The following is a 16,077-nucleotide window of genomic DNA, read 5'->3' as shown; positions in this document are numbered from 1 at the left end:
TTGACCAACCAGTACGTTAGAAACGCTTTGTTTTATTTTTTCACCACGATTTATTTTAGAGAAAATTAGCAAAATATCGTATTTTTGAAGCCTAACTAAATCAATATACATAAACTGAAAAATAATTAGGTGATCAGGGGCCGTCGTGTAAAATTAGGTAATTAGAGTATCTGGCAAGATTATTTTGATCCACGATTCAAAAAGACAAATTTCTTTGGATTATAAACAAAGTGCGGTATGAATTAGTATTTTGGTGTTTTGTATATTATTATATTATAAAGTCGTATATTATACTGAATAATGATTTTTTCAAAAATTATACAATTTATTAGTTTATAAGAAGTTTCTTTATATAATTTTATTAGTCACTAGTGGTTTTCCGGCGCTACGCGCCGGATTCGTACATTGTGTTATCTAATAAGCTGGAATTGCATTCTCTGATTGAATTTGTAAACCACATTAAGTTGATGTATTCATATTTTGGCCTATTCAATTTTGTATAAGAGTGTTAATAAGAAAATACAGCTAGGTAAAGTAGCGAAGATTTATTGGAAGGTCATTGTGTTTTGTAATAACAGTTGTCATAGTTGATGTTTTAATTTTTATATATTTTACATTTGTATGTATGAAATGTTTTTGGGGTTGCTGTTTTTTGGATGATAAAGTAGGAAGTAGGAAAATAATTAGACGAAGACAAATAATTTAGCAGATTTTAAATAAAGAGAGAAAAATTCCAAAGTAAAGAAAATAACAAAAGTGCTATTGGAAATTAGAACCCACAAACTATTGTAAGACGTGCAAGCACCATAGATTACTTTCTCTGCAAACCGGACAACTTATTTTGGTACGAAACCACTGATCAATGCAATTAAAATGAAAATTACGGCCGCAAGTAAGAGAGCAAATATGGTTTCCATCTTGTAATCTCTGAAGCATACAATGCATATATTGTTTATCTCTTCAGTAGTTGGAGGTCTATTAGTACTCTTTAGATCGGTGATGGTGAGATCAACATCTGAGTCTTGATGTTGCGTTGGGGTTGTAGTCTATGATAGTTAGACTAACTTGGAGATCATTAGCTAAGATATTTTTGTCGTCTCTTATTTCATTCATTACGTATTGGGTTGTTTTTTCAATAAAGTATGTTGAATTGGGGTGATGGATGTCATGGTATGTTAACATGAATTTCATGTTCTCAGTTATTGAGTCATTAAAATACTTGAATTATTTGATTGAGTATGAATAGTACATGGTTAAGAGACAATGTGTACTTTTTATGATATTATTTCTTTTTTTCAAACTAATTTTTTAATTAGTCTTGATTATATATTAATATATTAATTTTTATTAGAACTTTCCATGATAATATGTGAGAAACAAAATCATGAATAGTTATTATTGAATTTTCATTATATTAATCGCTATTTTATATTTGGTTATATTTAAACTGCACTATTTATATTTAAATATTTTTAATCAGATATAAACAAAACATAAAATATAGAAGTTTCAGTAATATTTTAGATGATTCAGGAATACTCCAGTTGGAAAACTATTTTTCAGGAGCATTGCTAAACCTGAGACAGTAAGAAGCATTCTTAGCCAGGCATTTGACAATACTGTTGTAAGTTGCATGATTATTTATATCTTTTAAGTGAGCTTAAGGACTATTTGTTTGCAATTTAGTGCTACTATGATAGCTCAAGTAACGGATGAGCTAGTTGAGGCAATTCTACGGTCAGGTCTTGAGCCTGGTGCAGTTGATGTCGTCCTTGAATTCATGGTTACTCTGGTCGACCGCTTGCCCAGCATGAACTGTCTACATGTGAGAACTCAGCGTGACAAAACAGTGACTGTATGCATATATTTGATGAAGTAGAGAGCTCAGATAAGGAAAGAAAACCTTTTGCTCCAGACTTGCTATCAAAATAATAAAAACCTGCACTCATTTTCTATAATCCAAAAGCAGGAGAATCTTATCTACAGCCGAACAAAACAAAGATCTAATTAAATAAGTCTTTTCACGTCGTTAACCATTTCAGTAGCAACATGCTCTCTCTTGTCCTACCACTTTCATCCGACCAGCAGACACCACCTGAGACATCCTTCATAGGTTTGTTGTTGACGAAGCAATGTTTCCTCCAAATACTTGTCTGATACATTTTCACAGCCTGTATATTTTCCATGGGACTTTGTTGAAAGTCTTATTATCCCTATTAGAAATCTGAGACTTCTCAGATCTTAAAGTTTTTTACTTTACCAGTAATTTATCTCACGTGATTGTGAATCTTGTGCCTCAAACTCTCCTAAGACAAATTCCTCCGGTAAACTTTAGGGGTCGATCGGAAACCTGAAACAGGTTCAGACAATAGCTAATCAGGCCTGGTTTTTTAAACTGGGTTTGTTTTGAATGATGTAAAACGGATCCTATAGCCAATTACAATAATCTATAGATGACAAAACAGTTTATCAACAGGATCCAGAATTCAAAGAAATCAAGATTTTACCTCTGTAGTGGTCTTCTTCTTGAAAACGTTAATACACGGAAAAATTCAAGACTCGATAATACATGGAATATTACAATGATACAATCGTCACAACAAATTATTCTAATATCAAATCTAAAAGTTGACAAAAAAATATCAAATCTAAAAGTCTTCGTCGAGAGAGAGCACATGATTATCAAAAGCGCCACTTCCATTAACGCTCGACATAGCAGAAACCTTCTGGTAATCACCAACTCTCTTCTCGAAGAAGTTTGTTTTACCCTGAAGAGAGATCAACTCCATCCAATCAAACGGATTCGCCACAAACTCGATATACTGACTCATCTATGTCATGGTTCATCCCCACCAGTGCGCACGGGAGCGCGTAGCACACAAACTCCCTCTCGATCTCGACGGCGTCCCAGACGATCGACTTCACGCGCTCCTCCGTGAGATTCGTCCTCAGGAGTGTATAGATCAGGCAGGCGAAATCCCAGCAAAGCCGTCGTCTCGAGAGATCAACTCATTGGAGAAGGTCAAACCAGGTATGAGCCCTCGTTTCTTGAGCCAGAAGATCGAGCAGAAGCTACCGGAGAAGAAGATCCCTTCGGCACAGGCGGCACTCCTCTCCGCGAAGGTTTGAGATCCGTTGATCCATGTCATCGCCCACTAAGCTTTCTTTCGCGAAGCAAGGAACCCTATTTATAGGATCCAATCCATGAAGAATCCGAAGAGATAGAAGGATCTAGTGAAATGAGAAGTCGTGGGGGAAGAATTAACTGAGATTAAATCGTACTGCTTCCATTACTCTGTTTCAACGATGAAGATTATAGAAAACCCAACGAAACCAAAACGCGTGACTCACACAAACCAACCAACGTGGTTTCGACACATGGCGCAAAATGCCCCCACCCTCTTAGGTGACGTGGACGCAGGAAAAGGCAGATATGCCTACTTTATTGTATTAGATATGTACTTTATCCATATACAAAAAGCTGAACCGAAACTAATAGAAAAATACACATTCTGGTGTTTGATTGAGTAAAATATTTATTGGGTTTTATTTTTATACATACGGATCTTTATTGGGTTTTGTTTTCTTGTTTTTAGGGTTTTTAATAACTTTTAAACTTATCATTAATTAATATTTTATTATAGATATTTTTTTATAAAAATTAGTTTAACATAATATATATAATTTTTAACGGATGGTTTACTAAAGTGTTTTTAACAAATTTTATTTTGTAAATATTTGAAATAAGATGACATGGTATAAATGTTGTATAATATATGCTAACTCATTTTTATAATTAGTGTGTAAATATTGTAAGTCTATATTTTTTTTATCTTGTTTGTAAGTCTATATTGAGCATAAAATATGATGTATAACATTATTGCATGACAACCATAATATTAGGTGATAATTTTTTTTAGAAAATTATGAGTAATGATATGATTCATTTAATATATTTAAAATTTTGTATTGTTAGTGTGATTAATGATAAGAAAGAATAATAATAAATATTTATTTATGGGTGATGGGTCTAACAACTTTTTATAGCAGATTTTTAGAATCGTTCTTTTTTTTTGTTGGTTGATCAAACCAGAGGAGTGAGAGAATTCTATATCATTTTTTATCTTGTAACTCGGTCCGTGTTATTTTCACTTTGATCTTTGTTTCTACCAGAATTTACGTTTCACGATGGTGTTGGTCTTTCCTTAAGTGGAGAATCTTCTATTTGCAGTAGGTAATAATTTTTTTTTTTACATCAACTCTGAACGTTTACAATAAAAGAGGATACCACAAGACACAAATCAAGAATCGAGGAAAAAAGTAGTAACAGATTAAGAGGAAGAAGCAATAGAGTTATAAAAGAAAATCAGAGAATAGTTTTTAAAGAAGAGAACAAGTAGAGGTGAAGTAATCTCACTTCTGTTTTTTACCACCAGCAAGGATACGTTGAATCTGAAGGCCACGGCTAAATGCTTGGTTGAAAAGAAGCCTAGTCTGAAACTCGGAGACGAAGGGGAACCAGGCGAGAATGGTGACTGGCATGAAGATGACAACCCCCATTATGTACTCATACCCTCGAGCCAATGCCTTAACCGAGCCCCACATTCCTACAGCCTTCATCAGTGTTCTTCCCACCTGCGAGATCTGAAGCAGAGCCCATCCGGTTGGTAGAAACGCTAAGAAACTCTGCAATATATCTCCCACTGTAAGTTTCAGGAAGTGAAATAGCATTCCAACTATCACCACTGATCCTATGAAGAGAAACAGCTTGAGCAATCTGAACATCAGCTGGAAATCCGCGCTAAACTTCTTTCTCCCCATCGACACTATCTTCAGTACGATCATCACTGCAACTATCACCAGCCATGAGAGTCCGTAAACTATGATGCTTTGCTGTTTTCCGAGTCTACTCTCTTTGGTTAAGTTCAAATGGTAGACAATTCCATATTGGTAGATGAAGTAGCGGAGAGAGAGGAAGATCTCCCAGAACTTTCCGAAAAAGCCAGAGTGAAGCAAATGCTCTTGTTCTTCTTCCCACCATGATTCCCAGCTTTTGACTGCTGGCACTCCGATGCCTCCTCTGCTGCTTATCCATTTGTTCCAATCATCCCAGTCATCTACTATCTTCTGCCACTCGAATCCCGAGGGGTTGAAAAGGAACGGAGAGAACAACCAGGAAGCAACCAGGAACCAAGTTGATCCCAGAACAAGCACGTACGCTACTGAGTCCTCTGTTGCTTTACCATACAGCCTGTAACATATCAGAAGAACCATCAACTCCAATCCTTTCACGAAGTGGCTTCTCGAGTACATCCTGTAATTCTCTGCAAACTTCTCGTGCCTCACCACAAAGCCACGACCTGTTGCTCTGTACTTGGCTCCTCCGTGTAGTATGGTTCGTCCGTAGTAATGCACCTTGGTACCAAGCGAGAAGGTAAAGAAGACGGGCGCTAACTGAAGCTGCATTATGAGTAGGTCGCACAATGCAGTTCTGAATCCTCTCTCTAGCCCAATTTCCATTATCATTGGAAGTGTCATAAGCATACCCAGTTGCACAACGGACTGTGAGGCCATCGCTGCCCTGAGTGAACTATCTCCTTTAGCCGCTGCATACTTCACTATTGCCTCTTCCACACCACTCAGTGATAGATAGAGTCTTCCATACAAGAATGCATAAACTGTGAGGACAACAATCTGAAATACAGAGAATTAGAACTCAGTTTATGTTAAACCAAATTATGAGCCAAAGCTAAAAGTTCAGTTTTGACTTTAGAATTATCAGAAGTTACCATCGAGCTGATGTAGAAGCCTATGGTTGTGAAGTAGCAGGACATCATACGGAAGAAATCGAAGCGATGCCCAAGTCTGTAGAGATCTCTACTCAATGTTTGCTCCCCGTTACCACAAGCAACCTTGGCTTCAAAGAGGGATATCTGGTTCAGTCCAACATCTCTTCCTTTCCCGACTTGGATGTACTCGTGATGAGTGATATTACCACGCCTCAGAGTTGAGTTGAAACCTAGATACACATACGAACAATATTTTTAGTAGATAATGGAAGAATTATATAACTGGATTTTCCTTACACAACAAGTAAGGTTCAGAACCCAACCAGCAAAGATGTCCTCGCTAAGATTTATGCCGCGTGATGCTTTGCTGATGCCACCACGAGTAATGTGGAAGATTCTATCAAAGACATCAGGGTGACCATAGTGAAACCGGACCCTGAAATCAGAAATCAGAAATCAGAAATCAGAAATCAGACATACGCTTCATATTTTGTAGCTATGCTATATTTTGTGTTAGAATGAAACAACGGAAACCAAGACATACTTCAGAGGACTTGCGAGGACTCGCTGACCAATGGTCACAAAGCTTGTTTCTTGATTCGACATGAACCAGGCTAAAGAAGAAACACTGGAAGTACCATATGTCAAAGCGAAACACATACACATGTCAGCTAGAAAATTGAAAGAAGTTTTATACTAGTCTTTATAACATGGAAACATAATAATCAAATACCTGCCAGTAAAAATATGTTCTCTGAAACCAAGAATAGTGGGTGCACGAACTCCATGGTCTTCATTGAACTCTTCGAGCAGGTTCCTCATTTTCAGTGCTTCTTCCAGGTAATGGTCCTATTAATTAGATACTATGGTAGGTAAGTAACATTTTTTTCCAACAAAGAACAGTGCATCATGTTTCCGTTAGGCTAAAATAGTTTCACCTGATTCATGTCAATAGCCTGGAGAGCTTCTCCTCTTGTAAAGATGAGAGCATGATTCTGATTTTCGGGTTTTCCTTCTCCTATTTTTGCTGGACCAGGCAATTTGACCCGATATATTTCCTTAAGAAGTAAATAAAAGTTACATAGTAAGAAATCGGGGAGTTCTTTATTAATAGGCCACACAATATAATCTGTTACGATTTCCAATGGTAAAATACCTGATCAAGATTATCAACAGCCTTGATAAGCACCGAGTAGAACACTTTGTGCACTTTTCCGCCTTCACGTTCCTCAACCTCATCAATATATGCCACACGGAGAGAAGGGTTGCTGCAGCATAGGATATGATAAATGAAACTCATCAGGGAACCAACCAACGGATGAAAGACGAAGAAGAATTTAAAATTTCTGGAATCTATTCAGAAGAAAGGATGGAGGAGGGACTTACTTAACCATTAGATTAAGGATGTCAGTAGCTCTCCGGTCTCCACTTCGCTTCTGATTTCCATAGTTCTGGCAAGTAGCAACGTAAGTAAATTTGAGATCTGCTACTGCCTCTAACTGAGCGTACAATGATCTCTGACTTTTCTTGTCCTCCTCAGTTGGCTCTGAAATGGCTTTGTACCCTTCTAATATTTCTGTAAACACACAAGACAAGTTATAACATTATAACAGTTTCCTTATTTCAAAATGTTGAATAATTAACACATCCATCGCTACTGCTTCAGTATTTTGGATTTCAACACTAGTTAAGTAACCATGTCTCACCTTTTTCAGTAGCCATGTCAAGAAAAGCCTGAAGCTTCAAAGCCCGCCTATAATACATCATACCTCTAACTGCAAGATACAAATGGGAGTCAGCAATAAATAAAACCATATAGCAATATAAGTAGGTATGTAAAGTACCTGTTCTAAACAGAGTCTGCCCCCTTAGAGAAACCCAATGGCGAAGCTGCAATATATTTTCGTCACTCTCCAAAACCGCAGTTTCATCTTTACAACCAAGACGCTCCAAGAAGTTGGTCCACTCATCTGAAATGGTGGACCATATATATCAACTATGAAAGCAATGAGAAGCAATCAGATCCAACAAGAAGAGCTCATCGGTAGGACATACCTGGGAAGATCTTCTGCAAATAGTACACAACTGATATACCATCTTCATTCTCCATTTCCAGGTCGTTCTTAGAGTAGACGGTCTCTTCACTATAGTACGGAGTTAGAACACTGTAAATGCAAAAAGAAAACTCTTATGTTACTAATAAGGTAGACCTCTCTGTTGCAGGAATTCATAATAGTTCCATAGTATCAACTACATTGATTGTATGTTTCACAGTCACTCCAGCCCACCAAAAACAAAACAAAACGTGAAAATATGGATTTCTACAATTTACAGAAATTCAGAATTTTGAGAAAAATAGATAGCAGCAATTGGTATCATCCGAGAAGCATAGATTCTATTAAAAATGTTGATAACTGGAGCACATACCTGAAGGAAAGCATATTTCTGACACGAGGAGCTCGAGGCATATCCATAAAAAGTGAATTTGAGAAGAAGGCAATCCTTCTTCGTGCTTCAAGGTTTGTGGGAACATCCATTGCAGATTCTTTTACAGTCAAGAGTAAATGAAGGCGCCTTATCTACAACAAATAACAGAATTATTATGTTGTAAAGGGTCTCATGGATACAGAGTATTCCTAAGGATTAGCCTTAGTGTTTTCACCTGTTCATCCCATTGAGCTGTTTCCACTGGAGGAAAGAGTATAGCAGGTTTTGCGTCAGTACCAGCAAAAAGTTGCCTTCCGGATTCCTTGTTAGTATGCCCAAGTTCCACCAATTCACTGCAGAAAGGTGCCACTCAAGTTACTCTTGTTTGTCTGGATAATATATATTCACATAGACACTAAACAAACTTTCCAGTAATATAACTATAGATATACAGTCCACTAACCGGTTTTCATTTTGCATCATATCTCGAGTAGTGACTTCCAACATATCTTGCAGCAACAGCACCACTGTGTCTCTTTTGGATGGATCCGCATCTTTCTGCACCATCATCAGTTACCCATAGTTATTTAGTTTCTAAGATAACATTAAAAGTTCACAAGTACTCTTACTTGCATCAAACTTATCCTTAATCTTCGTTTTTTTTTAACTTTCTCCATATCAGTACATCAGTTGGCAATGTAGCGAAAACTAAGGAATCTAGAAAACGGTTCACAACATGATTTCCTACTGAAACTGGCAGCCAGCTTGGCTTATAATCATAAGAAGACCTATATCTAGATAGAAAGTATTCACTTCCACGAACAATCTAAAATCAATATCATTGATAAAAAAAGATGTGATTCACTTACCAAGATTTCGACAAGCTCGACAAATTTACTGCAAAGAGCAGGCAAAGGAGCCATTCTGAAATTCGCGAGGAAGGAATTCTTTGATATGTTGCTCTCCACCTCTTTGATGATGATACCAATAATCCTGTGGTATTATATCTTATCTTAGAATCTATCAGATGAATTTAAAAATCAAAGAGGGGACTGAAATCCCAGGTTGAACCGCATATATATGCTAAAGGTGAAAGTAACTACTCTATGATCAAAACAGAGGAATGCGGAGGAACATATATATGCAGTCTTAGAAGGAGAAATGTTTCTACACTATATCAGAAAATAACGTTGAGACATTGTAGAGAACATTTACGATCAAAACTAGTTAGAGAACGTGATTATCCTCAAAATTTTTAATGAATATTCTAACTGTTTCATGAATCATAATCAAGAACTTCTTTGATGAATGAAGATATACCTTTTCTCATTCTCCCCAATTACCAAAGTATGCAAGACATGTTTGAAAGATTCGTAGCATTCAATAACAGCACATTTCATGTATTCGTCTGCACATATGCGCTTCCAGAGGTCAGAGTCTTTTGTTCGAAACTGAGCTGCCATATCCAATGCTATGGGGATCTGTTCCAAGAAGAGAACTTTGTCAATAGTCAAAAAGAAAAGAGGTATCTGAAATAACAAAAGAAGACCACAAACCTTGCTTGCAAGCAAAAATGGTGGCCATTGAATTAGTTTCAAACTAGGATCTGAAGTGTAAGGAACAAGCAACAGATCCATCTCCCTGAACAAACAGTATGTTTAAGGACATGGAAAATATAGGATTCATAAAAAGGCGGTTTAGTATCTAAGTTATTACCTGTCACTAATGAGATCTTCCTCTCGGAAGCTGCTAATTATTTCATTCCAGAGTTGGGAAAATTTTGCCGCTTCAGTTCTTCTTGCTGCTGTGACCTGCATATAGATAGAATTTGGTATCTTTATAGAATACTAGTAGCATTGTTCAAGAAACCACTTTATAGAAGAATCATCTTGTTTAACCTCTGCAAATCTTTTCGACAAGGAAAACCCTCTTCTCCTTGTTTTATCAGAAGGAACCAGATACGTGTTAAATGCACCAGGTAATGATTGGAACCTGGACCTTAGCATTCCCAGCGTTCGTATCTGGAAGAAATTAAAATGAGTTTGTGTGGAAAAGATATTGTCACGCAGGACGACCTTAATTTCATCGTAGTGACATAATAACGGTAAAATAAGTGAGTGGAATGGATCCAGCAAGAAAGTATCACCTCTCCCAATCGATCAAAGGCCCCAATGACGCCACCACATATAGTAGAGAAGATAGCATACCAGATTTGAGTGTCCATAAAATAAACCTGAAGCAAATTAAGGAACGTGAGATATCCATGGAATTGCTAAACAATTCCTTTCGATAAGTGGTTAAGAAAGATATACCAAAATCACTGGTAGCCACAGGGACACCACTGCTCCATAGTTGTGCTCGGCTGCATGGATAATGGAAAAAATTTAGCTTACCAAAAGTATTAACAGCAAATAAATAAATAAATAAACAGATTCCCAAGCAAAAAGCTTAAGTCGTAATATTACCATCGGGAAAGAACTCATGCCATTTGTACTTTACATGGCGAATGCTCATAATTGCATTTGTTGGCTTCACCAAAAGTTTCACCTGTAGAAAGTAGCTAAATGCGAATTTGCAGAAGAAAAGCAACAACCAGAAAATCGTATACCTGGAAATTCCAAGAAACATATTAGCTCAAAACAATCTTTGGTCACATGTTCACATAAATTTCTGTATGTGCTATCAGTTTTACAATAGATCTTATTTGGTTCAATATACTTACTTTATGAGTGAAATTTGACTTTCATGCATCCCCCTTCCAATGTAAATTCTTGGCTGAAGAGAAAAAGCATGGAATGAATCAATAAATGGGAAATAAGATATTCCCCCGGGCATCACTCAAATTCAGAAACTTAATACTTTGATATATCCATAATAAAAGTCAAACTTTGCTCTTGACTTGCGTAGACAAATAACTAGCATGCCTAAGGGATTTGCTGACTTAATAGAATCATAACTTTCATCCAGGACGAAAAGAAAGGAGTTATAAATCCAGCCTCATACCTGTGACCACCACAAAAGCAATCTAATTATATGCCAGTCTGAATTCTCAATCCAGCGTCGAAGCATAGGGAAAATGAACATGATAGCCGCCAGCACATTTGGGAGCAAGTAAAGAGCGACAGCCAAGATATAGAGCGGGGGAACCCCTTTAACTCGTGGAAGGAAGGATAGCCATTGCTTCAGCACCCCAGGAGCAAAAGAAACGGACTGGGCATAGCAAAGCGGTAATACCACACACCAAGCGAGACTTACAAGGATCTTGAGAATATTTCTCAAAATTTCAGTAAATTTCCACCTGTGGAAACCCGGGAAGTTTAAGATAACGTCCAGGAGACCTAGCATAGAAGCAAGAAACAATGTAAGCGTTATTTCCTGGAAAATTAACCAAATGATGAAAACAGAAGAACTCCAGAAAGGGAAAGTTTTGTCGGAGAATTGAGGGTGACGTACTCTGAAGGAAGCGTAGAAAAGCTGCTGTAATGAAGATACTGGAGAGAGAATATAAAACATCCTTATTTAAGATTTCCCTCAGCTCTACTCGTTCAAATGCAAGAATGATCATTGCCTGTATTCAAAATGGGAATGTCACTTTTGACTGTCTCATGTTATTAGGAATATAGCTCGTGCCAGATTTCTTACTTGGAGTGCTAACAAATAGAATGTCCAGAGTCGGTCAAAACTGTGATATATGTGCCAAAATGTTCGAGTCTCGGTGAAATTTGATTTGCCTGTGTTTCCCGCTTTTCTTAAAGACCCTTTTTTCCCCTGTAAATGAATTTAAAAGTGGGAAAAAAACTGATCAGCTCAGTGGAGACAGAGAAACAGGTAAACAAAACTAAAAGGTAATACTTGTGCCCTATCACGCGTTGATTTGAAAAAATCTCCATCATCACGCATTGGCCAGCCCAGAGAGAAGCAATCCGGAGACCTATATAACAGGGATGTGCAAACGACACAAAACGATTAAGATATCCGACCAAGTAAATATTCAATTTACAGACTTGAGTTCTAATATACCAGAAGTATTCATTCAGATCATCATAGTTGGACCAATCTGAGTGAGCAGCCTTGCCATTGGCACTCTTACTTGCTTCCTAGTTCATAAAAAAGTCAACTATGTAGTATAAAAAACCAAGATTAGTAAGATGTCATTGACCTATCATTCAAACATGTACCTTTTCAACTACTCGATAGATTGGCGTAATGACCTTGCGCAGAAATGCCTCATCATCTCCACCGTAAGAAGGCTTAATGTTTTCTCCAGTAACGATGCTGACATTTCCAGCCAAGAGACCGTGGAGTTCATAAGCCATCTAAGCATAAACAGGACCAATTATATCAGCCAGAACAGATTAACAAAAAGGTAAATGAAAGAAAATCTGAATGTATTACTTACGTTGTGGAAAATATAGCATAAACATTCTGGCATAAAGCGAACATTTGCAGCTTCACCCCAAATGAGTAGATACAAACCCATATACAGTATCTTCCGCTGTTGTATATCCTCAGCAGCTTGAGGAAGCCTTCGCATAATAATAAGTGAATTTTGTTTTAAGAGTATAAAAATCATGTCCCATCCAAGCCATTTATGAAATAAAATAATCCTTGTACCTCAAACTATGTTTACGTCCTAAAAATTTGCACCAGTTCTTGTAGTTCTTAAAGAGCTTTGTCTTGACGGCATCAACGGCTCTATCGTCCAGCTGCATTTATACATCGGATTAATAAAAATTTCATTGATAAAATGTGTTTGACAGATGAGTATGTATCTTTTTTGATGGAATTTTGAGATAATGCTTTGCTTTTTTACGCATCACTAGTGTCAGTGGGTCTCAGAGAGCACATGCCCAACTGCTCTATAGGTGAACGGAGGAAACTATCGAGGTACCTTATTCAGGGGCTCTGGCCTGGGGGTCAACCTTATATGATTATCAGCAAGTAAACAAACCAGATGCTCCCTCTGGTTCCTGACATTGTCTCTCTGTTAAAATCAATGAAATAATAAGAAACATATCTCACAGGTTCAACATGAATTCATTAGATCATCTTGTTACTCTTCTTAGATCAGCAACTTGCCTGGAATCCAAACATAGCTCTTAACCAGTCAAGAAGATCCAGATTTCCGGATTTCTTTTTGTGCTGCTCAAATCCAGATGGCCAGTTCAATCCACGAGTGTTCCCCAAGGCAGCTACAGCAGCTTTGACCTAGTTATAAAGCAGAAATAAAGGTGTAAAAATAGATAATACACTCATTAGATTAAAGCATTGGGAGACTCATTCAAATAATATACACCTCCTCAAGCTGCATAGCAGACTGCGAGGCTCCAGCAGAATCCAGTGGAAGAATGTTGTACGGTGCATAAATTTCGTTCTTTTCTTGGACATCTCTAGCAGCTGCAATAATCTTTTGAGACACACATATGGAAATAATTCAAACTCCATTCCCAGTGAACTGAATAAGTATTATATAGCTGTCCTGGTTGCTTTGAAAACATATATTTTGGACACAAACCTCAGGAGCTACAGCTTCAACTTTTTCGCTCTTGTTTACTGCCATGAGCACTTCAAAGAGCACTCCGGCAGTCTGGTATGCTTTACCAAGCTGAGCTCTGCGAGAGTTGGTCCACAAAACCCGTCAGAATAAGATCACTACTAAAGATCTTCAAAAGTCCTTGTAGTCCGAATATGATAACATGTAGTTTGGAAAACACACAACGACCATCTTACCTGTCTGCTTGATCCCCTTGGTCAAGTGCCCTGACATAGTGCTCATAATATTGTTGATAGTAGCTCTCTACTTCCCGTCCATCGGTTTTCTTCACCCTAGAAGCAAGACTCGAAGCATTGTCCTGTATAGTAAATCTTTTTATCAGCTCCACTTACGCTAGAAGAAAAGGCCATTTACCAGTATTCATTTCTAAAGGGTACACTCAAAGTAAAGTTAAGACAAAATCTGCTCTGTAATCCCCATTTTATGAGTTTATTTGCAAACAAAAGCAAATGGAATTTGTCCAGCAGTGGTTTGTATCAAAAGATGAAGGTTTGAGGACAAGGAACTATTAATCTGGAGTGTGAATTCATTTGAAAGCCTCCTTTGTGAAGACTAAGCTAGGGATTAACAAGAAAACTAATGAAGATGCAGCAATCCTTTCTAATGGTTCGTCAATGAACAGAGAAAAAAAGTAAGAGAGGATCTCACCCTTTCTAATCGTTGGAAGAGAAGTGTCTTGAACTGCCTAACACCTCGGCCACTGGAGCTTGGATCCAATCTATGAGCTTTCTCAAATGCGTAAAATCGACCTTTTTTAATACAGAGACAGAGAAATAGAAAGTTAGCAACACAAAAATTAAATAAAAAAAAAAGCAAAAACAAAAAGGGAGAAGAATGGAATCATACAGAGGTAGGCAACACGAGGACGCTCATGTTCAATCTCAGCAGCAACACGAAGAATGGGGGCAATGGTGCCAAGGGAGGCAGGAACAACCTCATGGTCAAACACTTCGATTGACATAGTAGTGGCGGCACTACGAGATGGCCGCCTCATCAGGCCCTGAGGGCCAGAGTCATGCGATACCTGACTCTGAGCCATCTCTCCCTGTAAGTAAGTAAGAGACATTGAATCACAATGAAACTGAGTAAATAATCAATCGTTCGTCTAAAATATGATCGCACAAAGCTCACACCAGGAAATTCGAAATCCACACGGAATCGGATCGATTCCTAAAAAAAAAAAGTTCGATCTCTGATAACAAAAGATGTAACGATCAACTATAGAGCTACGAAATAAAGAAAAAACACGGCAGAGCTCAGGCGAGAGAAATCGACGTGGTTCGTTTTTCTATCAAAGGGAAGCTGAATCGACATTGCAAATTTCTGAAGCGGAAAGCAAAACAAAACGGAGAAGATAACTCACGTTGGACGCAGAGCTGTTAGATCTCCTTCCCTGGATAGATTGAAGAAACGATAACAAACAAAAAATACAGAATGAGTTAACGTAAGGAAGGACGATGATGATATCGTACAAATTTATCGCCGGAGAGGAATCGATTTACCTGAAGCAGCAGCGACGAGGAAACGCGAATTCTCGCGAAGAAGCATGAATCAGAGAAATCAACGAGAGAGAGGAAAAGAAGATTGTGGGGAAGGGAGGAAAGTGGTGCTTTACGGTTTTAAGAGGGAGGGAAACGAGAGAATGTTTTTCAGTTAGAGAAAATCCACGTGGCAACAGAAGATAGAGGGTGTATTATAAGTTGGAACTCCTAAAATAGCGATGGTTGTGGAGAGAGAGAGGATCAAATCAGATCAAACCCCTCTCTCTCTCTCTCTCTTTCTCTACTGTTTTCTTGAGACATTACGGAGCGATTCTTCTGCGTCTCGCCATTGGACATCCGTTTCTTTCTCCCTCCTCTATTAACGCTTCCTGTAACCAAATGAATTACTATTCAGTGCTCCGCAAACATTCTTTTTATCCAATAATAACTTACATATTATTTATTATTGTAATAGTTTTTATATTAAACATATCCAAACTATATAAATACCTATCTATACTATTACTTGATAATCAACTGATTTTGCTTCTTTGTCATTTTCACATGATCTTAGGCTAAGCATACTATTACTTCATAAATGTTTGCTTATTTAAATGTTTTCCATAAATAATTTTAGTGATCTACATGTTGCTTTATCATTATGTTCTGAATAATTAGTAAACTATATCTATAATATCCCAGTTAAATTTATAATTTATTTAGTTTAGTAATATTAAACATATACTACGTCTTAATATATATAGTAAATAAATTATAATAATTTATTAATAGTTTACTTTAAAATTTAATTCATTTTATAATTTTA

The 16,077-nt window shown here is 37.3% G+C and overlaps 1 protein-coding gene and 1 pseudogene across 1 annotated transcript; both read right to left on the bottom strand.

Annotated features, from left to right (window-relative positions):
* Window positions 1-2,539: 2,539 nt before the first annotated feature.
* LOC130500173 (ribonucleoside-diphosphate reductase small chain C-like) lies at window positions 2,540-3,380 on the bottom strand (annotated as a pseudogene).
* Window positions 3,381-4,233: 853 nt separating this feature from the next.
* On the bottom strand, window positions 4,234-15,631 carry LOC108823626 (callose synthase 5). The gene is made up of 40 exons (XM_018596876.2): window positions 15,273-15,631; window positions 15,134-15,163; window positions 14,617-14,815; window positions 14,419-14,519; window positions 13,947-14,068; window positions 13,732-13,828; window positions 13,513-13,623; window positions 13,296-13,424; window positions 13,108-13,200; window positions 12,831-12,922; window positions 12,616-12,742; window positions 12,395-12,532; window positions 12,237-12,313; window positions 12,069-12,147; window positions 11,859-11,984; window positions 11,670-11,784; window positions 11,220-11,554; window positions 10,939-10,991; window positions 10,682-10,824; window positions 10,529-10,578; window positions 10,363-10,449; window positions 10,115-10,237; window positions 9,933-10,027; window positions 9,773-9,857; window positions 9,537-9,697; window positions 9,086-9,209; window positions 8,680-8,774; window positions 8,452-8,569; window positions 8,217-8,368; window positions 7,845-7,954; window positions 7,634-7,759; window positions 7,496-7,564; window positions 7,176-7,365; window positions 6,946-7,057; window positions 6,728-6,847; window positions 6,523-6,638; window positions 6,334-6,417; window positions 6,113-6,225; window positions 5,790-6,019; window positions 4,234-5,694 (listed from the first exon to the last, which is right to left on the bottom strand). The coding sequence occupies exons 3-40, from the start codon at window positions 14,807-14,809 to the stop codon at window positions 4,414-4,416; spliced, it is 5,772 nt and encodes a 1,923-aa protein (XP_018452378.1). The 5' UTR covers window positions 14,810-14,815; window positions 15,134-15,163; window positions 15,273-15,631; the 3' UTR covers window positions 4,234-4,413.
* Between the last annotated feature and the right edge of the window lie 446 nt (window positions 15,632-16,077).

This window comes from Raphanus sativus, chromosome 9 (assembly GCF_000801105.2).
Source record: "Raphanus sativus cultivar WK10039 chromosome 9, ASM80110v3, whole genome shotgun sequence".
NCBI lineage: Eukaryota > Viridiplantae > Streptophyta > Magnoliopsida > Brassicales > Brassicaceae > Raphanus > Raphanus sativus.
The sequence above is the reverse complement of the archived record's forward strand: the minus strand, read 5'-3'. Positions and strand labels throughout refer to the sequence as shown.